At 48.4% G+C, this 24,237-nt stretch overlaps 2 protein-coding genes and 1 long non-coding RNA gene across 7 annotated transcripts in view; 1 reads left to right on the forward strand and 2 right to left on the reverse strand.

Annotated features, from left to right (window-relative positions):
* The window catches only part of LOC310641201 (transferrin receptor protein 1-like), a 546,690-nt gene that overhangs the window by 473,748 nt on the left and 48,705 nt on the right, over positions 1-24,237 (forward strand). The gene's annotated exons all lie outside the window — the stretch shown is intronic.
* LOC310641209 overlaps positions 1-24,237 on the reverse strand; it is a 276,109-nt gene that overhangs the window by 81,045 nt on the left and 170,827 nt on the right. The window lies entirely within an intron of this gene.
* Positions 1-24,237, reverse strand: part of RUBCN (rubicon autophagy regulator) — a 50,800-nt gene that overhangs the window by 13,519 nt on the left and 13,044 nt on the right. For 2 of the 3 annotated variants that reach the window (XM_083363902.1, XM_083363904.1), the window contains exons 5-15: positions 23,967-24,073; positions 19,749-19,878; positions 17,308-17,853; positions 14,845-14,940; positions 13,017-13,132; positions 11,760-11,961; positions 10,062-10,163; positions 9,613-9,687; positions 7,051-7,111; positions 3,501-3,636; positions 2,473-2,553 (exon numbers count right to left, since the gene is read on the reverse strand). In XM_083363902.1, the coding sequence (XP_083220028.1) occupies positions 2,473-2,553; positions 3,501-3,636; positions 7,051-7,111; positions 9,613-9,687; positions 10,062-10,163; positions 11,760-11,961; positions 13,017-13,132; positions 14,845-14,940; positions 17,308-17,853; positions 19,749-19,878; positions 23,967-24,073 (1,652 nt within the window). The remainder of the gene's footprint in view (positions 1-2,472; positions 2,554-3,500; positions 3,637-7,050; positions 7,112-9,612; positions 9,688-10,061; positions 10,164-11,759; positions 11,962-13,016; positions 13,133-14,844; positions 14,941-17,307; positions 17,854-19,748; positions 19,879-23,966; positions 24,074-24,237) is intronic. The other variant, XM_083363903.1, reaches the window with a different exon arrangement.

The following is a 24,237-nucleotide window of genomic DNA, read 5'->3' on the forward strand; positions in this document are numbered from 1 at the left end:
TCAACTCCCGGAAGTCCTCAGCCAGCGTGAGGGAACTATGAACCTTTTATCGCTTGTGGACTTCAACTCCCAGAAGTCCTCAGCCAGCGTGAGGGAACTATGACCCTTTTATCATTTGTGGACTTCAACTCCCAGAAGTCCTCAGCCAGCGTGAGGGAACTATGACCCTTTTATCACTTGTGGACTTCAACTCCCAGAATTCCTCAGCCAGCGTGAGGGAACTATGACCCTTTTATCATTTGTGAACTTGAACTCCCAGAATTCTGGGAGCTGAAGTCCGCAAGTCATGAAGGGGCCATAGTTCCCCCAGGCTGGCTGAGGAATTCTGGGAGTTGAAGTCCGCTAGTCATGAAGGGGCCATAGTTCCCCCACGCTGGCTGAGGAATTCTGGGAGTTGAAGTCCACAAGTCATGAAGGGGCCATAGTTCCTCCACGCTGGCTGAGGAATTCTGGGAATCGAAGTCCACAAGTCATAAAAGGGCCACGTTTGAGGACCCCTGCTCTAATCTAATACATTCTTATGACTGCAGCATTGCTAGAAGCCACACAGAAGAACAAACGTCAGCGTTAAATGGAGGCAGTCCTCCGCTTACAACAGTTCATTCAGTGATCGCTGGAAGTTACAATGGCATTGAAAAAGTAACTTATCGTTTTTCACACTTATGAGCGTTGCAGCATCTCCATAATCGTGCGATTTACATTTACATGGCTCATATTTATGACGGTCGCCGTGTCCCGGGGTCAGTTGATTCCCCTTTTGCAACCTTTTGGCAAGCCAAGTCCATGGGGAAGCCAGATTCACTTGGCAACCGTGTTAACAATGGCAGTGATTCCCTTGACAACAGAGGCCAAAAAAATGGTCGTAAAATGGGGGGGGAAACTCACTTACTTAGTAACAGGAAATTTTGGGCTCAATTGTGGTCGTAAGTCAGGGAGTATCTGTACTGTGTAATTGTTTGCCTTGCACAAGGAAAAGTCCCATCCGGGGTGCCAAATTGTTGATGGAAAAGTCTTCATCAGGGTTCAGTCCAAGCCGGGAATAAACTGCAACCTTCTTTCTAAAGCAATCGTCATGTTGTTTATTCCTGGCTTGGACTGAACCTTGAAAAGTCTTCATCAGCCTGAGTTAGTATTACCTTGATTGGGGTTGTTGTTTGCTCCTTGCTGGCCTGGTGTTAATCCTGGCGCTTTAATCTCTGCTTATTTGCCATGTAGACTGTTGGCAAAGAGGCATTTTTGATCTTTTGGGTCTTTTTGACCGTCTCTTTTGAACGGTGTGTAAACGTTGTTTATCTTTAGGTGCCTGTTGATGGCTGATTTCTCCCCAAGTGCCAGACTTCCAGGAATTCTCTGGAGGTTTTTTTTTTTTGAGTTGGCTTGTCCATTGTCTAGTTAGTGTCTGTGTCCATGTACAGGTAGTCCTCGACGTATAACAGTTCACTTAGCGACTGTTCAAAGTTGCAACGTCACTGGAAAAAGTGAGTTACAACCATTTTTCACACTTAACGACTGCTGCAGCATCCCCATGGTCACGAAATTCAGATGCTTGGCAACTGTCTCATACCTATGATGGCTGCAATGTTCCCCAGGGTCACGCAATCCTCTTTTGCGACCTTCTGAAAACCTTAACCCAACAACCGCAGTGATTCACTTAACAAAACAACTGCAGCAAAGAAGGTTGTCAAATGGGGCAAAGCTCGCTTAGCACATTTCTCACTTAGCAACTTAAATTTTGGGGTCAATTGTGGTCGGACGTTGAGGACTACCTGTGGATAAGACTTGGCTCCTGTGGTGTGATCCATCACACTGCAAAACATGTTCAAATTCTACCTGAATTCTGAGAAGTTCTGGCCTAAGGATACAAACTTTAGTCCCTGTATTTGTGAAACTCAGACCAAGGTGATTGAGCTGCTGGGGTCCCCTGCAAACAGCCCTGGTTACAAGTCCAACACAGGTAGTCCTCGACTTACAGCTGTCCATTTAGTGACCATTCAAAGTTACAACGGCCCTGGAAAAAAGTGACTGATGACCGTGTTTCAGTTACGACCTTTGCAGCATCCTGATGATCACATCATCAAAATCCAGATGCTTGGCAACTGGTTCATATTTATGACGGTTGTAGCGTTCCCCCGGGGTCACGAGATCCCCTTTTGTGAGTCAATGGGAGGGGGGGGGCAGCCGGATTAACTTAACGACCGTGCTACTAACTTATCAACTGCAGTGATTCACTTAACAACGGAGGCACGGAAGGTTGCAAAATGGGGCAAAACTCACTTAACAAATGTCTCGGAAATTTGGGGCTCCATTGTGGTCGTAAGTCGAGGACTATCTGTTTTGTCCTCTTCGGCAACGGACCTGGGTGCTACAGTCCACATCAAACCGCAGCAGCCTTCCCAACGCATCTCTTGTGCGCATTTCAGAAAAGCCGTTAAGAGCACACACAGTCGGCACAATGCTTCCCTTTGGACGTACCAGCAGTAGCTTCGCGGAAAGCCGTCGTTTCTTATACCACTTGGGGCGCTTAAAAAGCTTTTTAAGAAACTTTAATGGACCCTGAAAACCAATGCAATATTTATTTCATCGTTCCATTATTGCACTTCTGTTTACGCTCCTTCCATTTTCTCCCTTTTTATTATTGTAAGCCACCTATAGAGCACCACGTTACAAAAAAAAAAAGATGTTGGGACTTTGGAAAAAGTGCAGAGAAGAGCAACTCAGATGATTAAAGGCCTGGAGACTAAAACATGTGAGGAACACTTGCAGGATTTGGGAATGGCCGGTCTGGAGAAAAGAAGGACTGAGAGGGGGGTGGGGTGGAACATGACAGCAGCCTTCCAGTATTTGAGGGGCTGCCATAAAAAAGAGGGGTGTGTGTGTCAAGGCAGGACATGAAGCAACTTCAAATCCCAGAATTCCTGAGCCAGCATGGGGGAACTATGGCCCCCTCATAACTTGTGAACTTCAACTCCCAGAATTCCTGAGCCAGCCATGCTGAGGGGAAAGGGAGAGGTTTCCAAGCTGAGCCATGCTGGCTCAGGAATTCTGGGAGTTGAAGTCCACAAGTCATGAAGGAGCCAAAATTTCCCCCATGCTGGCTCAGGAATTCTGGGAGTTGAAGTCCACGAGTCATGAAGGGACCATAGTTCCCCCATGCTGGCTCAGGAATTCTGGGAGTTGAAGTCCGCCAGTCATGAAGGGGCCACAGTTCTCCCACACTGGCTGAGGAATTCTGGGAGTTGAAGTCCGCAAGTCATGAAGGGGCCACAGTTCCCCCACGCTGGCTGAGGAATTCTGGGAGTTGAAGTCCATGAGTCATAAAAGAGCCGAGGATGCCTACCCCTGCCCTATCCTATCTCAACTCGTTACAATTTCCCAACTTGTTAAGGAGAGTTGCATTTTAAGATATCCAGTAGGAACCAGACGAGGACAAGTTACACAGGAGCATGGGTAGCTCACCCTTTGCCCAGAGAAGGAAAAGTTCATATTTGGTAACAACCCACCTTCTGCGGGGCGTCATGTTCTGGAACCAGCCACTCCAGTTCAGACGCTGCGGGCAGTTGCATCCCTTCAAACTGCTTCAGCAAGCCCATAGCTACGGCTTCTGCGGAGTTCGAGTTGAGGAAGGTGTGGTAGCTCCTGGAGGAAGCGGGAAGAATGACAACCGAGGTAAAGCAACAGGATTAAACTTAGGGGTCTTCCAACTTGGCCCTTTTAGGACTTGTGGACTTCAACTCCCAGAATTCCTCAGCCAGGCAGGCCTGTTTTGTTTTTTTTCTTTTCTCTTACCTCCTCTAGTGATTGCATAGGAAGGGATTACAAGAGAGTAAGCTATGCTGGCTGAGGAATTCCGGGAGTTGAAGTTCACCAGTCCTAAAAGGGCCAAGTTGGAAGACCCCTGGGATAAAAGGTCCCCGGATCAGGGTCTTTCCACCGTGGCAACTTTAAACAGTATGGACTTCAGCTCCCAGAAATCCCCGGTTTATTGTGGGTGGAACCCCACCGAACTCCCCAACCAGTCAATCTTGACCACTTTGAAGATGGGTGGACTTTCAACTCCCTAGCGCAGGGGTAGGCAACCTTGGCTCTTTTATGACTCGTGGACTTCCAATTCCCAGAATTCCTGAGCCAGCATGGAGGAACTATGGCCCCTTCGTGGCTCGTGGACTTCCAACACCCAGAATTCCTCAGCCAGCCTGGCTCAGCTTGGAAACCTCTCCCTTTCCCCTCAGCGTGGCTGGCTCAGGAATTCTGGGAGTTGAAGTCCACAAGTCTTAAAAGAGCCGAGGTTGCCTACCCCTGGAATAGGGCAATGATGGTGAACCTTTTAGAGACCGAGTGTCCAAACCACAACCCGAAACCCCATTATTTATCGCAAAGTGCCAGGGCCGCATCAGCATTGTGGGCACCACAATGGAAGGGCAGGAGGTGTGGCTCACTGGGTGGGCATGGCTGCCATTGTCATGGCAGATTGGGTGGACGTGGCTGGGGTGGGCATGGCCACCTCCATGTTGCTCATGGGGGGGGACGCCTGTGGGGACCGGGCAGGGTTGGGGGAGATCCAGGGGGTCTCTGGCGGGTGGGGCGGTGGGCAGGAGGCCCAGCATAGATGTGGGGGGAGGCATGCAATCCTAGCTGGGACTGGGGGGGGCGGCTTTGCCTGCTTGGGGTGGCCTTTGGCTTGCTGGGCATGGGCGTGCTCTACCACCTCTACTCCAGCTTGCTAGCTGGCGGCTTCGCCTTCTTTGTGCTGGGTGGGGCTGCCGCTCCGGGCGTTGGCGGCCTAATGGACCTGCGCAAGCTGCCGGCAGCGGCCGCGCGTGTGCCCACAGAGAGGGCTCTGAGTGCCGCCTCTGGCACGCGTGCCGTAGGTTCGCCACCGCTGCCCTAGCGTGAAGTTGGCAGAGGAATTCTACAAGCTGAAATTGACACGCTTGGAAAGTTGTCGTAGTTGAAAAAGGCTTCCCCCTACAGGCCGGGTTAGGAACTTTCTTTCCAGGAAGAAGCTATTGGGGGCGGGAACGGAAGGAAAGTTTTCCTTGCTCCTTCCCATCTCCTTCCCGCCTTTCTTCCCTCCCTCCCTCCTTTGTCTCTTCTCCTCTCCCCCTTTTTTCCTTTCTCCCTCCCTCATTCTTCCTCTCCTTTCGGTCTCCTCTCCTCCTCCCTCATTTCTGCCTCTTCTCCCTCTCTGTCTCCTCTGCTCCCCTCCCTCCCTTCCTCTCATTTCTGTCTCCTCTCTTCCCTCCCTCACCCTTTTCTTTTCCTCTTTCCTCCCTCCCTCCCTTCGTCTCCTCTTCCCTCCTTCCCCTCCCTCTCTTCCTTCCTTCCTTTCCTTCTTCCCTCCCTCATTTCTGTCTCTTCTCTTCTCTCCTTCCATCTCCCTCTTTCCTTTTTCTCTTTCCTCTCTCCCTTACTTCCTCTTGTCTCCTCTTCCCTCCTTCACCTCCCTCCCTTCCTTCCCTTCTTCCCTCCCTCCCTTATTTCTGTCTCTTCTCTTCCCTCCTTCCATCTCTCCCTTCTTTTCCTTTCCTCCCTCCCTCCCTTCCTCTTGTCTCCTCTTCCCTCCTTCACCTCCCTCTCTCCCTCCCTTTCCTTCCTTCCCTTCTTCCCTCCCTCCCTCTCATTTCTGTCTCCTCTCTTCCCTCCTTCCCCTCCCTCTCTTCCTTCCTTCCTTTCCTTCTTCCCTCCCTCATTTCTGTCTCTTCTCTTCTCTCCTTCCATCTCCCTCTTTCCTTTTTCTCTTTCCTCTCTCCCTTACTTCCTCTTGTCTCCTCTTCCCTCCTTCACCTCCCTCCCTTCCTTCCCTTCTTCCCTCCCTCCCTTATTTCTGTCTCTTCTCTTCCCTCCTTCCATCTCTCCCTTCTTTTCCTTTCCTCCCTCCCTCCCTTCCTCTTGTCTCCTCTTCCCTCCTTCACCTCCCTCTCTCCCTCCCTTTCCTTCCTTCCCTTCTTCCCTCCCTCCCTCTCATTTCTGTCTCCTCTCTTCCCTCCTTCCATCTCTCCCTTCTTTTCCTTTCCTCCCTCCCTCCCTTCCTCTTGTCTCCTCTTCCCTCCTTCACCTCCCTCTCTCCCTCCCTTTCCTTCCTTCCCTTCTTCCCTCCCTCCCTCTCATTTCTGTCTCCTCTCTTCCCTCCTTCCCCTCCCTCTCTTCCTTCCTTCCTTTCCTTCTTCCCTCCCTCATTTCTGTCTCTTCTCTTCTCTCCTTCCATCTCCCTCTTTCCTTTTTCTCTTTCCTCTCTCCCTTACTTCCTCTTGTCTCCTCTTCCCTCCTTCACCTCCCTCCCTTCCTTCCCTTCTTCCCTCCCTCCCTTATTTCTGTCTCTTCTCTTCCCTCCTTCCATCTCTCCCTTCTTTTCCTTTCCTCCCTCCCTCCCTTCCTCTTGTCTCCTCTTCCCTCCTTCACCTCCCTCTCTCCCTCCCTTTCCTTCCTTCCCTTCTTCCCTCCCTCCCTCTCATTTCTGTCTCCTCTCTTCCCTCCTTCCATCTCCCTCTTCTTTTTCTCTTTCCTCCCTCCCTCCCTTTTGTCTCCTCTCTTCCCTCCTTCACCTCCCTCTCCTTCCTTCCTTCTTCTTCCTTCCTTTCCCTCCCTCCCTCTTATTTCTGTCTCTTCCCTCCTTCCTGTCCAATTGACTGACAGCACATTTCCCGCCATGTATCCCCTGCTAGAATGTGTCCTCCCGGCCTTATCAAAACACGGAACACCCCCCCGCCATGGACTGGATCAAGGCTGACTCCCATCTGGTCTTAATTACTGCTGCTTCTCCTGGCATGGTCCATGCTGGGCTCAATCCCTTCTGCCTCCCCCATGGAGGACAGAAGCAAATGCTCTTCTTAGCCCAGGGCCTTCTGTGTTAATTCCTGCTGGGGCCATCCTGCTGCAGGATGGAGGAGCGATTGGGAGTCCTGCCCTACCGCCAGAAGCCAGCTTTTAAGCCAGCGTCCTGAAGATGGCTTCCAGCGTCTACCTCCAGCTGAACAGGGCTACCTGTAACGGAACCCAGGTTGGGCTGGACTGAGGGAGGGTGGACGAAGCGCCAGCAGGAGGCATACGTACGAGGAACTGGAGGAATGGAAGGACTTTTTGCTCGGAGGCCGGTTCCTCTTGATGTCCGCATCTAAGTGGCCGCAGAACAGAGACGAGGAAGTGTCAAAATTTGAGACAGAAGACAGAATAGCCGAGATGGAAGGGACCTTGGAGGTCTTCTAGTCCAACCCACCTGGCTCAGGCAGGAGACTATCTATACCACATTTGATCTGAGGGATTTCTATTGATTTAAGAAGCTCCTAAATGGGTCACTCACTGATTAGAGGTCTGATAACTCTACCAGAGAAGTTCACGGCTCAACAGAGATACCAACCTACCTAGCTACCTATCTCTCTATCTGGGATCTGGCAAGTCAAACCCTCAGCCAAGCAGGTCTTTGCACAATGTTCATCGAGGACAAATACCAACAACTTCTCACACTCTCAGGACCATCTACTCCTGGTCTAGGAAAGGGTCAGACGTGCCTACCAGAGTTTTTCAACCATGGCAACTTGAAGGTATATGGACTTCAACTCCCAGAATTCTCCAGCCAGCCAAGCCTGGATTTCCCCCCACCCACCCCTCTTACCCATTAAAGTGGAGAGACTGCAGAGGGAGGGATTACAAGAGAGTATAAACTATGCCGGCTGGGAAATTCTGGGAGTTGACGTCCACACATCTTCAAGTTGCCAAGGTTGAGAAACACCGGCTTAAGACTTTATCCAGTTCTGGACCAGGAATTCTGCCTACGTATTTCCAGAGGCAACAGAGCAGATGAATTATGGATTCAGAAGAACCTTAACACGGGCAAGCCAGGAAGGCAAGTTTGTTATCCGCACCTGAAAAATGTAAAACGTTTTAAGGAGACTGTGGGCACTGGGCAATATAAACCTTGATCCTAACCTACATTTGTAAAAGCCACAGCAGCAGCAGAGAAGAAGACATACTGAGGGTGACGGCTCCTTCTCCGAGCTTCTGGGTTGGTTTCTGAACGTTTCGTTACCCGGCTGGTTTAACATCTTCAGTGGCGTTTAGGGAAGACATACACTTTGTCCAGAACTGGGCAACTACAGGCCTACAAAAGTCTTCAAATGAACCTTATATTTAACCTTGTGAACTCCCCAGCTTCCTCCTCCCGTTATGTATTCAAGATGGACCGTGGTTAATATTCATATGTTACTTATACGGAAGGGTGCAGGTCCAAACATATGTTGTATATAGTATGTTTAAATATCATTTTTAATGTGTGCCATTGTGCCCACAATAAAAAATGACAATAAAGGTTGTCTGTCTGTCTGTCTGTCTGTCTGTCTGTCTGTCTGTCTGTCTATCTATCTATCTATCTATCTATCTATCATCTACCTACCTACCTATCATCTACCTACATACCTATTTATCATCTACCTACCTACCTATTTATTATCTATCATCTATTTATCATCTACCTATTTATCATCTATCTATCTATCTATCTATCTATCTATCTATCTATCTATCTATCATCTATCTACCTATTTATCATCTATCTATCTATCTATCTATCTATCTATCTATCTATCTATCTATCTATCTATCCATCTCTGTCTGTCTATCTATCTATCTATCTATCTATCTATCTATCAATCTATCTATTTATCATCTATCTATCTATCTATCTATCTATCTATCTATCTATCTATCATCCATCCATCTATCATCTACCTACATACCTATTTATCATGTACCTACCTACCTATTATCTATCATTTATTTATCTATCTACCTATGTATCATCTATCTACCTATCTACCTATTTATCATCTATCTATCTATCTATCTATCTATCTATCTATCTATCTATCTATCTTCTACCTACCTATTTATCATGTACCTACACCTCTCTCTCTCTCTCTCTCTCTCTCTCTCTCTCTCTCTCTCTCTCTCTCTCTCTCTCTCTCTCTCTCTCTCTCTCTCGGTCATGGGGACATAGTTCAGCTTGCATTAATATGATCCTGATTCCATGCAACTGGTTGGGAACAATGACTTGGGATTGAACTCCAGAGATTAAATCAGGTCAGCCAGATGTTCAGCCTTAGGGCATCTGAAAGGCACCAGGTGGGACAGGTAATCTCCTGACCCATCCAAAAAGCAACTGCAATCCTTGATTTGAGCTTTGCACTCAGGTAGCTGCCAGTCTGCCATGAAATATGGGGGTCGGGAGCCGGTTGGGAAGGGGGTAGTAGGCTAACTATTCATCGTACCTTCCAGAGGGGACACACCATCTCACTGCCCGAATGCTGGGAATGGAATGTTAGCAGCTGGGCAACCAGGCCGCCCCTTGAAGACACAGTTCCCCAAAACAATTCATTCAAATATAATTGAACAAGAAGAGTCCAGCTAGGGGGCGGAACTGGACGGGGAAATTTAAGTTTGGCGCGCAAACTTCAGTTCTGGCTTTGCTATATTGTACACCACTTGGCTTTTAGTAAAGTCTACCTTTTGGTACAAAGGGGGTCTTTCTTACCAAGTCGGGGCAGGCCTGACACCTCACCTAATTTGCCCAATCTGATACGGACTTACGGTACTAAGGGTTCAGGAGGGGAAAGTCGTTACCTGAAAACAACGAGGCCATCGAGACGGACAGCTCGCTGTTGGACAGGTGAATCAGGTTGGAGCCTTCGTTTCCATCTGCGGGACACGGGGACGACAGAAGAGCACGTCTCAACCGACGGAATGGCTTTGTGCTTCGTGCGGAACCCTTCCGATTCCGCCTGACTTTACTACACCCAGTTTCTCTCCGTAAAAGTTACTTCGAGTCAACTTAGGGGATTCAGGAGTCTGAACTTTCCTAGAGGCAGGTCTAACAGGGTGTTAAGAATTTTGACCATGCCACCGCAAGGAGGCCGCAATGGTCGTTAAGTGTGGGAGACGGTCCGAAGTCACCTTTTTTCCCCCCCAGCGGCGCTGTAACTTCGAACGGTCGCTAAATGAGTGGTTGTTAAGTCAAGGACTACCTATAAAGGAAGGGTAGCTCGGGGCTCGTTCTACAGAGGTCATCCTACCTTGGATCTCATACTCATCCACCTCTTCGGCAGATCCTGAGTCGGAGGGACAGGTTGAGTCTTGGGAGCTGAAGTACGATCCGCTGTCTGTCGCTTTCAGACCTGCAAGAGTGAGGGCGACTGAACGACCTGATCATGAAGATGCTTCGCTATTATCAACAGGACAGAATACAGGAAAATGGACGAGTTACAACCATAACTGGGCCCTGCAATTTTACGGCCGTACGTTGTTAACAGTCGTAAATCGAGACGCCATGTGACCAGACCTGATTTTACGACCTTTTATTTTTTTGTAGTGGTCATTAAATCCAAACGAGCTGCACAGCGGCTCAACGGTTAAAGATGCTGGGCTTGTTAGCTGGAAAGCCGGCGGGGAAGGTTTGAGACCCAAGCGCCGTGTGATGGGGTGAGCTCCTGTCCTCGGCTCAGCTCCTGCCTACTTAGCAGTTCGCAAGCATGCAAATGCCAGTAGCAAAATAGGTGCCACTTCGTGGGAAGATAACAACGCTCCGTGACGTCGTGCTGGCAACATGGCCACAGAAATGTCTTCGGACAGCGCTGCCTCAATGGCCTTGAAATGGAGATGAGCATCACCCCTTCGATTCAGCAACGACTAGTGGAATAAAATCCGTGGGCACTCCCTTTACCTTTTACTCCTTACCTTAAGTCAGCGCCGTGGAGTTGAAGTTCAAAGGTCTTAAAAATGGCTCAGGTTGAGAAAAGATGGACTAGATCAGACATGTCAAACTCGCGACGTCACGTGACTTTTCCCCCCATTGCCGGCGATGAGGTGGGCACGGTTTCGGCGTGACGCATCTGGCCCGCGGGCCGGCAGTTTTGACATGCCTGGACTAGATCAGGGCTTTTCAACCAGTGGCACGGGTACCGCCTGTGGCACATTGGCACCTGGCAGGTGTTAGGCGACCATCCTAGAAAAGTGGTAGCGGGGGAGGGGAATGAGCTGAACTGGTGGCAGCACCGCACAAGGCTGAGCGAGAGACGGCTGGAGCTGCAGGGCTGTCGGGGCTCAGCGGAAGCGCCAGGATCCAGCTGGAGCTCAGCACTGATCCCGACACTTCTGAGCCCAGAAGAAGCGCCGATCAGCCGGAATGTTGTAGCATCTCCAGGGTCTTGTGATTTACATCCAGATGCTTGGCAACTGATTCATATTTATGACGGTCAAAGTGTCCAGGGTCATGTGAAGGGACCAAAACCTGCTGCAACCCCCCAGCAGACGGGGGGGGGGAATAAAAACCAAACACCCCCCACCCCACCCCCGCTGCCAATCCTCAACAGAAATGCTCCCAACAATGAAACCTCGGACAGGAGGAAGAGCGCCGCCGGGCGGGCAGGCAGGTGTCTTGCTCAGCTGTGGCTTGGGGGCCCCTTTATTCAGTGCCATTGTAACTTCGAACAGTCACTAAGCGAAACGTTGTAAATCGAGGACTACCTGTACTTCATCCCTTTTTTTCCTTTTTTGGTCATCAAGTTTTTGACTCCTTGCTAGGCGACTGGTGGTACTCGGATGTTGCCATATCCTCAATGGTACAATGGTTGAAAAGCCCTGGCCGAGATACTTCAGAATTCGATGCCAAATCTAGTTTCAGAGACAGGCTGAAGTCTGCCTTATGGCTTCGTCTCCAAGAAAGCCTTTGGGATTTCAACTTAGCAACCTTCCCAAGGATAGGAAGCACTCACTGTCAGAGCCCACATCCTGGCACGCCGGGTGGAGGTAGCGGGTCCGAATCTGTTGCCGGCGGATACGGATCTTCTGCTTGAGGTCCTGTATCACCTTGTCACTTTCTTCCTCCTCCTCTTCCATCTGACGGTTCGTCATGTTGCACTTCATCAGCTCGATCGCCGCAATCAGCGACTCGGAGATGCTGAAGTGAGCGTTTTCCTGGAACGAAGGGAGAAGAAGAAGAAGAATTCAGAGAAGAGCAACTAAGATGATCCAAGGCCTGGAGACCAAAACGTACGAAGAACGGCTGCGGGACTTGGGTTTGGCTAGTCTAAAGAAAAGAAGAAAAGGGTTATTCCAGTATCTGAGGGGCTGCCACAAAGAAGAAGAGGGGATCAAATTATTCTCCAAAGCACCAGAGAATAGAAACAATAGTTGGAAACTGACCAAAGACAGAAGCAACCTAGAATTAAGGAGAAACTTCCTGACAGGGAGAACAATCAACCAATGGAACAGCTTGCCACCGTACATGCTGGCTGGGGGATTCTGGGACTTGAAGGCCGTCTGTTCTTAAGGTCATTTAAACCGAGAAGCCCTGCTTAACATTTTAAAAAGGACTATATTCCTCCACCTAGAGCCTTGGTGGAGCAGTGGGCTGATGCCTCCTTAAGTAACACCAGCTGCCTGCAATTAGTGCAGGTTCGAGTCCCACCAGGCTCAAGGTTGACTCAGCCTTCCGTCCTTCCGAGGTAGGTAAAATGAGGACCCAGATTGTTGGGGGCAATTAAGCTGACTTTGTAATAATGCTGCTTGGGGGGTGTATGAAAGCCCTAATAAGCAGGCATATACATAGAATGAAGGCTACTGCTAAGCTTGTAAGCCGCCCTGAGTCTTCGGAGAAGGGCGGGATATAAATGGAATTAAAATTAAATTAAAATTAAAATTACAGTAAAACAAGAATTCAGCCCCATCTGTAAAAAAAAAACAGTGACAAAAAAGACGATGCCTGTGGGATGAATTGCCCTGGCAAATACGATTCAATTCCACATGGGCGTCGTGACTTTTGACACAAGTATGTATTAAGTCATGACATTTGCACGAGGGCGTCGCCGTACGTGGGCCGTTAGCGTGCCCTCCGGCGCAGGTTCTTTTGTTCAAAGAAAGAAAGAAAGAAAAAATCCTGAGGAGGAACGAATAAGAAGAGGGATGTGAGACTCCATTCCACCGTTCCCACCGATTGACGGATCGACCTCTTTGTCTCAGGCTCGGCTTACCTTTTCCAAGTCTGCACAGCTGCCAAAATCTTGCTCCGACAGGTAGCTGATCAGGGACTGGCCTTCTGCAGGCCTCCGGAACATCCCTTCGCCTGGGTGCAAATACGGTCCAGTCTCTGGCAAAGAAAGAGGCAGGGAGAGGAGAGGGAGAGAAAGGAAGTTGCTTTCAAAACGAATGGTGAATGTATGTGTTCTAGGATGATACTGCAGATAGTATCTATCTGTATCTATCTATGTTTGTCTATTATCTGTCTGTCTGTCTATCTATCTATCTATCCATTCTTCTACCCACCCACCCACCTATCTTTCTATCTATCTATCTATCCATCCATCCATCCATCCACCCATGACAAAGGAAGGAAGGAAGGAAGGAAGGAAGGAAGGAAGGAAGGAAGGAAGGAAGGAAGGAAGGACGGACATAGATGGAGATGGATGGATGGATGGACAGGCAGACAGACAGGTAAAGAGAGAGACAGGCATAGAGAGATAGAGAGATAGAGAGATAGATAGATAGATAGATAGATAGATAGATAGATAGATAGATGTAGGTAGATATGTAGATGAGATAGATTACATAGAAATTAGATTAGATGGACAAAGATATTAGAGAGAGAGAGAGAGAGAGAGATAGGATAGATAGATAAATTTAGACAGAGTGAGTCATATGATAGTCATAGATAGATTAGATAGATTAGATAGATAGATAGATAGATAGATAGATAGATAGATAGATAGATTAGATAGATAGATAGATAGATAGATAGATAGATAGATAAGATAGATTAGATAGATAGATAGATAGATAGATAGATAGATAGATAGATAGATAGATAGAAGACAGAGGATGGATGGATGGATAGATTTAGAGAGTCATAGACAGACTGATAGTCATAGATTAGATAGATAGAGGTAGATAGATGAGATAGAAATTAGATAACATAGATAGACGGACAAAGATATTAGAGAAAGAGAGAGAGAGACAGTGTCAGGACCCACCCCAATTCACATCTTAGGAAATAAGAACTCCTGGATCCAAGTTTGCCCAAAAGGAAAAGTTTACTAGGATGAGATCGGTTGCGGCAATACAAGACAGGATCTGACATTGAGTTACATTTCAATACTATATAAAGCATTCCCGTTTCAAACCCCCCCCCCCAGTCCATTTGGTCAGGCTCACATCATTTACTTAGGTGTCAGGCCGTTCCTTGTGTTTATTGTTATTGCTTCTTCCTTTCAGTTTCAAATGGAGATGCCAACCAGATCTCTCTCTCCCCCTCTGTTCCCCCCAGATCAAAAGCTTTCCTGGTCTTTGAAAACAGCCTAGGGCAATTTGGATAAACATCCTCTCCCCCCCCCCTCGGAGAGATGGCAGAATCCCTAAGATAGGCCGAGTATTCTAACCATACATTTATGAAATGTGATATAAATGGATTCTGACAGACAGAGACGGACGGACAGACAGAGAGAAATAGGATAGATAAATTTAGACAGAGTGAGTCATAGACTGATAGTCATAGATAGATAGATAGAGAATGAGTCATAGACAGACTGATAGTCATTCATAGATAGATAGATAGATAGATAGATAGATAGATAGATAGATAGATAGATAGATAGATAATAAAGCTGCAACTTTGAATGGTTGCTAAACAAAGGGTCATAAGTGGAGGACTGCTCGTATATGTAATTTTTCTGGGCTTGGAACCGAGCAGGCCTGAACGCCTGTATGGTGGGTTTCGGAATTTGACTCGGGGGAAAAAGTATTCTGCAGGAACCTCTTCCACCTTTCGAACCGAGACGGAAGCCGTTAAACGGAAACAAGACTCACCGTATTCAACGTACACCGATCCAGCGGTTCTTCCATCTTGACTCTGCCCCGGACAGGAGACGTTGCCCTTGTATTGCGAAATGTCTCCATTGGACTCTAGGCACAATACGTGAAAGAAAGGAGACCATCAATGGCCACGATCCACCGGGGGGAGGGGGTGTAAGGGGGGGGTGAGCAGCCAACAGAACCGAGCGGGTGGAAGCGAGGTAAAATGGAACGGATGGTATCGAACCGGAAAGAGGGAACGCAACAAAATGCTGGGTGAACGGAGGCTTACAAGACGTCACAGCAGACACACACAAGGTGTGGTGGGGCACTATTTTTTATCCCCCGGAATGTTGAATGAAAAGGTCCCAACAGATGTTGGTTGCGGGGGTTTTCCCATTGCTTCCTGGGCCTGGATGTTTTCTGGCAGACGTTTCGGGACCCAACTAGGTAACATCATCCGTGCTAGAAGGGAGAAGGGTTTGTGAAGTGGAGGAGGAGGAGGAGGAGGAGGAGGAGGAGGAGGAGGAGGAGGAGGAGGAGGAAGACTGTTGGGGTCCTTGGTGCTGCCTGAGCTGGGTGGTTTTCTTGCAGACATTTTATGACCCAACTAGGTAACATCATCAGTGCTAGAAGGGACTTTGACTTTGAACTTTGATCATGTGAGTTTGGGGTGCTGCTGCGGTCGTAAGTGTGGAAACCGGTCACAAGTCCCTTTTCTTCCATTGTCAATTTGAGCTGTCACCAAATGAACTCGTTAAAACTACCTGTGTATTCCATGACAGAGGCGTGTTCTGTGGGGCAAGCGTGTTGAATATTCATGCGGGGAAGAAGGAGTGGTCCCTTCTGAATTCCCAGGTGAGAACTTTCCAAGAGATTTTTGCAGAGGTTTTGAACTCAGGACGAGGAAATACCAATGGATGGGAAGGGGGGGGAGAAGGGGGAAGATGGATTTGTAACATGCTGGTTCCCAAACCTGCCACAGGATCTTCTATTATAATGCTGATGTCTCTGCGCCCTCCTAAGGACGGGCAGCGAAAGCAGGAGAGAAGGTTAAGAGAAAATCAGAATAAAAATATAAAAAGGAGGGTTATTTTTCAAGAGAGAATCCTATCTGGGTCACGTAGGGGAGCATCACACTGATCTTCACGAGCTACAAAATCCAAAATCACAATTATGACACTCTGCAGTCACTACTGCTTCCTTTCCCCCCATCTTTTGGGGTGACTTTCTATGGATGTTTCTGTCAACCGTGGCCACTTTTAAGGTGGGTGGACTTCAACTTTTCCTTGCCTGTCGAGGTAGGTTATTTGTAAACTGTCTTATAAAGAGAAGATGGACATTCCCATATTAATTAAGAGGATAAGGCAATCAGGTCTCAAGCAGGTTTAAGACGCAATACGCTGCAACATACGTAAACTGGTTACAGTGCTGCGTTTTAAATCAATTTTCTGAGACCACACCGTATGTTCTATATACCATAAATCAGCAAACTAAATAAAAGCGACAAAACCTTTAGCTCAGATGACCAACTACAATATATATGCTGTGCAAAGCAACAAATCTGACACCTTTAATAAACCCAGTTAAGTATCCTGGTCTCTACGGAGATTCTCAATCCTCTAGGTCAGGGGTAGGCAACCTCGGCTCTTTTATGACTCATGGACTTCAACTCCCAGAATTCCCAGAATATATATATACTGCCTAATATACAAACAGCCCAGGTTCGAATCTCAGAAGGGTATGACTGACTGATGAAGACTAAAGAGTCAGAAATGCATCTTAGTCTCCCTTAATTATATATATATATAATATTTAATTCACTGTTTGTCCTACTTGGCAAGTTTTCCAACTTGACAACTCCCAGAATTCCCCAGCCAGCCCATGCCTGTTGTTGGTTTTTTTCCTCTTACTCCCTAAAGTGGGGAGATTGCAGACAGAGGGATTACAAGAGAGTAAGCTTTGCTGGCTGGGGAATTCTGGGAGTTGAAGTCCACGCATCTTAAAGCTGCACAGGTTGAGAAACACGGATCTAATGCATGAGCCACGGAAGGACATTCAAGAGTGCAGGCGGTCCTCGATTTACGACCACAAGCGAGGGCAAAAATTTCTGTTGCTAAGCAAGACAGTTGTTAAGTCAGTTCTCCCCCATTTTACAACCTTTCTTGCCCCAGTTGTTAAGTGAATCACTGCCATTGTTAAGTGAACCCGACTTCCCCGTTGACTTTGCTTGTGCAAAGGTCACAAAATGGGATCGACTGGCCCCTGGGACACTGCGACCGTCATAAATACGAGTCAATTGCCAGTGTCCAAATTTTGATCCAATGACCACGGGGATCAAAGTCACTTTTTTCAGTGCTGTTGTAACTTTGAACAGTCACTAAACCAACGAGGACTACCTGTTGTGTCTAGAGATACACTTCTACACAGATACGGGCATGCACACACACACACAAACACACATTTGTCCCCTCTTACCATGAGCTTTTGCAGAAGCCACATTGGTGTCCGACTGGGAACGCATGTGGCTCCGTTTGGGTTTCCCTTGGAGAGCCGAGGTTTGGCCCTCAGAGAAGCTGGACCGCCGTAAAAGCGAGGACTTCCAGCTGCCTCCTTGCTCCCCCCAGGACGAAACTGACTCCTGCTTCTGAGAGCTGCCGGACGAAAACAGATTGGACGAACTGCTGCCTGAACTGTTCAAGGTGGCCGCGCCGGATTCTTCGGGGCTGTCGCAGGCCCGACTCGGCCGGCCGAGATTCCCAATGGCCAGATATTCCGGCCCATCTGTCTCATCTTGGTTTCCGGACCAGGAGTCTGAGTTTGGGTTCTGCAAAAGGCCGGTGCTTGTCCCGGCAGCCGGGGCATTGTGGGCATCGTTGGGGCCAGAGATGCCGAGATGAGGAAGAGGACCGGCCAGGTGTTGGGGGCACCTGCCTTCCTGATGCCGGTGACTGGAGGTCCAAGCGGCGTTTTCTTCAGACTGACCAGTGCCACCGAACACTGGAGGGCTGGATAATCTCCTGCCTAGGAAGAGAAGGGGACACAGACAAGGAATCTACCTTATGTTCGGCGACAATATGGCTACGAGAACGTATAGGTAGCCCTCGACCTTTTCTCTCAGCCCATCCCACCTCACAGGCTTGTTGTTGTGGTGGGGGAAAAAAGGAGGAAGGAGTATTAGATACGTTTGCCTCCTTCTTTATCCAAATGATCAAGGCGCAATCAAACTAAATACAGTAAATATATTCTAGGATAGGTTCAAGAATATTCAGCTGGATATCCGTACCCAAGAGAGTCCTCGGCTTTACGACCAGGATTTCCATTCCTAAGCAAGGCAGTTTGTTAAACGAGTCGCACACCCAATCTTTTGTGTTGCTGTTGTTGCGGCCACAATGCTGCAACTCCCACTGAAAATGCATGCTGGTTGCCAAATGACCGAACAGTGGGGACGCTGTGAGGGTGGTGTGAGAATCGATCATAAGTTACCTGTCAAATATATGAAGGAGCGTGGCGGCAGCCATTTTTCCTACCCATTTTCGGTTGCCGCATAGAATAGAAGGGGGGGGGGTTTGCCAGGTGCTTTAGTAGTCAAAATAATCTTTTGTCCCATGGGAACCAAGGTCAAGGGCTACTCCCGAGACTGCAGGCTAGGCGTTGTGTAAAAAGCCTGCTAGGAAGATGTATTGGGGAACACGGTTGCTTGCATAGTTTTAGGGGTGGGATTTTTTAACTTTGTATTGGGTAATAACAACAACAACAAATAATAATAATAAAGTTGGAAGGCACCTTGGAGGTCATCTAGTCCAACCTCCAGCTCAGGCAGGAAACCCTGCCTATCACATTTCAGACAAATGGCTATCCAATCTCTTCTTGAAAGCCTCCAGTGTTGGAGCATTCACAGCTGCTGGAGGCAAGTAGTTCCACTGGTTAATTGTTCTAACTGTCAGGAAGTTTCTCCTTAGTTCTAGGCTGCTTCTCTCCTTGATGAGTTTCCATCCGTTGCTTCTTGTCCTGCCTTCAGGTGCTTTGGAGAAGAGCTTGACTCCCTCTTCTTTGGGGCAGCCCCTGAGATATTGGAAGACTGCTATCCTGACCCCCCTCGTCCTTCTCTTCATTAAACCAGACATACCCAATTCCAGCAACCGTTCCCTATATGTTTTAGCCTCCAGTCCCCTGATCAATCTTTGTTGCTCTTCTCTGCACTCTTTCTAGAGTCTCAACATCTTTTTTACATCGTGGTGACCAAAACTGGATGCCGTATTCCAAGTGTGGCCTTTCCAAGGCCTTGTAAAGCAGTATTAACACTTCACGTGATCTTGGTTCTATCCCTCTGTTAATGCAGCCTAGAACTGTGCTGGCTTTTGTGGCAGCTGCAGCACACTGCTGGCTCATATCTAAGTGATTGTCTACTAGGACTCCAAGATCCCTCTCACAGTTACTACTATTGAGCAAGGTAACCCCTATACTATACCTGTGCATTTGGTTTTTCTTGCCTAAATGTAGAACCTTGCTTTTTCACCACTGACTTTCATTTTGTTAGAATAGCGCCCAATTGTGACGTGTGTCTCCAGACGTGGTTTCACTTTTGATGCGCTGATACTTTGCAACCAATCAACATGTTCTTTGAGGAAATCGCCAGCCTCGGCGTTCTGCTTGATTTCTCTCTGTCTGCCGGAACCACATTACCCTTTTCGGCGCCGTCATTAGCTCTGAACGGCCAGTAAACGAATGGTCGTTAAGTCGGGGACTACCTGTACGCCTTCCAATTCTATCCAATTGTTGGGGGGGTTAGCTAAAACAGCCACAAACGGCAACCTCAAACCTAACAGTGGCATCCACGTTGCAGTAACTGAGTAGTAGAAAAGAGATTTTTTTTAAAAATAATAATAATCCCTAACGTGCTATTGCTCATGGCTTACCTTGGATGCTGGCGTAGGTGGACGGAAGACCTGAGAAGGAGCCGAGGCACTGATGGGCTGTGTTTTTGGACCCCAACAGGGCCGTGAGGCTCCTCGTCCGGGACTCGGAGGCTTCGCCTTTCCTGGCAAACTGAAAGAAGAGCCATGTTGAGGCCATGGGAGGACTGGGGGACCCTTCGTCCAGTGCGCTCCCACAGGGAGGGTCTCCTCAGGGTGCCGGCGGTTAAAGATTGCCGGCGGGCAACACCCAGAGGTAGGGCCTTCTCAGTGGGTGCGCCTGCCCTGTGGAACCAGCTGCCTGCGGAGCTTAGGACTGCCCCCACCCTCCGTTCTTTCCGCCGGGACCTGAAGACCTGGCTCTTCGAGCTCTCTGGCCCAGGCTGAGAATATTTTTAATTTTAATTTTAACTGGGTTTTAATTTTCTCAGGGTTCTATTTAATCTCTTTTAATTTGTTTTAACGTTTGTATTGATTGTTTTTTAAATACCCTGTAAACCGCCCTGAGTCCTTCGGGAAAGGGCGGTATATAAATCTAAATAAATAAATAAACATAGCATCGTAGGCCTGGAAAGGGACTTTGGAGGTCTTCTAGTCCAGCCCCTGCTGGAGACGGGAGTCCTGGTATATCACCCTGGTCAAATGGTTGCCCGGTCAACCTGCAGCGATGGAGCAGCCACAATTTCTGGAGGCAAGCGATTCCACTAATTGTCCCAAAGGTGTTTTTTTTTTCAAGAAGCCATCGGATTTTTCCGGTTTTTCTTTGAAGATGTTTCGCTTCTCACCCAAGAAGCTTCTTCAGCTTGGACCGGAGGGTGCGGAAATGGGAGGATTTATACTCCTGGCAGACAGAGCTGGTCGTCTGCCTCCTTTTAGAGCGTCGTTGAGTCCACTTGGAGGTTTATGTGTGTTCTTGGGGTCACCCGAGTGGTGGAAATGGGCATGGAGCCTTCTTGGGACTGCGGAAAGGACTGTGTGGTAGACTGTAGACCAGGGGTCTTCAAACGTGGCCCTTTTATGACTTGTGGACTTCAACTCCCAGAATTCCTCAGCCAGGCATGCTGGCTGAGGAATTCTGGGAGTTGAAGTCCACAAGTCACGAAGGGGCCAATTTTGAAGACCCCTGGTCTAAGTGCTATTGCTAAGAGAAGCTGCTGGAGGGGAAAAAAGTGATAAAAGGGTCATAGTTCCCTCACGCTGGCTGAGGAATTCCGGGAGTTGAAGTCCACAAGTGATAAAAGGGTCATAGTTCCCTCACGCTGGCTGAGGACTTCAAACTTGGCCCTTTTATGACTTGCGGACTTCAACTCCCAGAATTCCTCAGCCAGCGTGGGGGAACTATGGCCCCTGCATGACTTGCGGACTTCAACTCCCAGAATTCCTCAGCCAGCGTGGGGGAACTATGGCCCCTTCATGACTTGCGGACTTCAACTCCCAGAATTCCTCAGCCAGCGTGGGGGAACTATGGCCCCTTCATAACTTGTGGACTTCAACTCCCAGAAGTCCTCAGCCAGCGTGCCTGGCTGAGGAATTCTGGGAGTTGAAGTCCACAAGTGATAAAAGGGTCATAGTTCCCTCACGCTGGCTGAGGACTTCTGGGAGTTGAAGTCCACATGTCATAAAAGGGTCATAGTTCCCTCACGCTGGCTGAGGACTTCTGGGAGTTGACGTCCACAAGTGATAAAAGGCTCATAGTTCCCTCACGCTGGCTGAGGAATTCCGGGAGTTGAAGTCCACAAGTGATAAAAGGCTCATAGTTCCCTCACGCTGGCTGAGGACTTCTGGGAGTTGAAGTCCACAAGTCATAAAAGGGTCATAGTTCCCTCACGCTGGCTGAGGTCTTCTGGGAGTTCACAAGTGATAAAAGGCTCATAGTTCCCTCACGCTGATTGAGGACCTCTGGGAGTTGAAGTCCAGAAATGATAAAAGGGTCATAGTTCCCTCACGCTGGCCGAGGAATTCTAGGAGTTGAAGTCCACAAGTGATAAAAGTGCCACGTTTGAAGACCCCTGCTGTGGACAGTCCTTTCAGCAGTTCCAAGAAGGCTCCACACCCATTTGCACCACTCAGGTGACCCTGAGGTAAACCTCCAAGTGGACTCAACGACTCTCTAAAAGAAGGCAAATGACTAGCGGTCTGCAAGGAGTATAATTCCTCCCATTCCGCACCGTCCAGTCAAAGCTGAAGAAGCTTCCTGGGTGAGAAGCGAAACGTCTTCAAAGGAAAAACAAGAAAGTCTAGTTGCCTCCTGAAAAAGCACCTTTGGGACAGCCCTGACCTGGATGATTTGAGAATCTCCACAAATATTCCACTGATTCTTTTCAACGTTGGGAAATGTCTCCTTACTTCTAAGGTTGCATCTCCCTTTAACAAGCTTCCATCCATTACTTCTTGTCCTGCCCTCTGGTGTTTTGGGGAACGGGTTGACCCCTTCTTCTTTGTGGCAGCCCCTCAAATACTGGAAGACAGCTATCGTGTCCTCCCTGATCCTTCCCTTTGACAGGGTAGGTATAAAGACAAGAGGGAGAAGCAGAGAGACGCTGCCTGTATCTTTTGGGATTCGGGAACGGCTCACGCCTTGATTGAAAAGGCTGGAATGGAATGGAGTGTGAGGATGGCCTTGGGGGGACGAAGGGAAGAGATATTGCTTAGGAAACAGTCAGATAAGGGAGGCAGGAGCCCCCAGTGGCTTAATGGCGAGAGGAAGAAACATAGAAAGATCCGTTTCAGTGGCAAGTTTGCGCCTTCAGACTTGAAAAAAAAATCTGTTAATGTAGCTTACTACGTTGCCGCGTCCATTGTTGCTTCTTAGATGCCTGTAGCAGGGGTCTTCCAACTTGGCCCTTTTATGACTTGTGGGCTTCAACTGCCAGAATTCCTCAGCCAGCGTGCCTGGCTGAAGAATTCTGGGAGTTGAAGTCCACAAGTCATAAAAGGGCCAAGTTTGAAGACCCCTGGTCTTGAGCTTAGAATACAGGCACTCCTCGACTTACGACCACTCGTTTAGCGACCGAACCGACAGCGCCGCCGAGCGAAGCGACCCAGGACCGTTTGGCACACGCTTTACGACCGGCCAAGTTGGAAAGACCCCTGGCCCGCAGACTCAGGGGGAGAGAAGGGAAGAACAGAATGCAGGCTTCAGACATCAAGCCAAGCCATGAAAATCAAGGTCGCTCAAGAACTCTTACTGAGAACTGAAGCCTTCTCTCATCACAATTGTGTGAGACCTTATTGCAGGGGTCTTCCAACTTGGCTCTTTTATGACTGGTGGACTTCAGCTCCCAGAATTCCTCAGCCAGCGTCCACGCTGGCTGAGGAATTCTGGGAGCTGAAGTCCACCAGTCATAAAAGGGCCAAGTTGGAAGACCCCTGCCTTATTGGACAAGGTGACCTGCACTAATGGGGGGTGGGGAAAGATTCTATACTTTAATATACTGTACTGACTTAACCAGAGCTGGTTTTCTATTCATCTATGCCAAAATGGTGCGCTCAATAAAGTTTTGCATTAGAGATCGGAAAATTTCAGCTGGACTTGCATCACACAGAACCTCGACTTACAAGAGTTCATTTAGTGACTGTTCAAAGTTACAATGAGACTGAGAAAAAAGTGAGTTATGATTGTTTTTCAGAGGAAGGAAGGAAGGAAGGAAGGAAGGAAGGAAGGAAGGAAGGAAGGAAGGAAGGAAGGTAGGAAAGGAGAAGGAGGAGGGAGAGAGGGAAGGAAGAAAGAAAGAAAAAGAAGAGGAGGGAGGGAGGGAGGGAAGGAGGGAGGAAAGAAAGAAGGAAAGAAAGGGAGGGAGGAAAGAAAGAAGGAAGAAAGAGAAAAGGAGGGAGGGAGAGAAGAAGGGAGGGAGGGAGGGAGGGAGGGAGAAAGAAAGAAAGAAAGAAAGAAAGAAAGAAAGAAAGAAAGAAAGAAAGAAAGAAAGGAGGAGGGAGGGAGGGAAGGAAGGAAGAAAGAAAAAGAAGAAGAGGAGGAGGAGGGAGGGAACGAGGGAGGAAAGAAAGAAGGAAAGAAAGGGAGGGAGGAAAGAAAGAATGAGCGGGAGGGCGGGAGGAAGGAGGGAAGAAATAAAGAAGGGAAGAAATAAAAGGAGGAGGAAGAAAGAAAGAAGGAAGGAAGGAAGGAAGGAAGGAAGGAAGGAAGGAAGGAAGGAAGGAAGGAAGGAAGGAAGAGAAAAGGAGGAAGGGAGGGAGGAAAGAAGGAAGGAAATTCTTTCTCACTATAGAGGCGTCGATCTGGGCCAGAAGCCGAGGGTTGTTCTGCTCCACAGCCTCCAGGCACTGCAGCATGACGGTCACGTGGGCGTCACTCAGCAGAAAAGCTGAATCTGTAAAAGAAGTTTTAAAAAATGGAGGGCAGAATTGTTCCTTGGGTCCTGTACTTCTTCTATGGTGGGACAGGATTTCTTTAGCAACTTTGCAAGATGCGTGGGCTTCAGTTCCCAGAATTCCCTCCAAACACAGGCCTAGCAACAAGACCGGTGGGCGAAGG

This window comes from Vipera ursinii (assembly GCF_947247035.1).
Source record: "Vipera ursinii genome assembly, chromosome: 5".
In the NCBI taxonomy this organism is placed as follows: Eukaryota; Metazoa; Chordata; class Lepidosauria; order Squamata; family Viperidae; genus Vipera; species Vipera ursinii.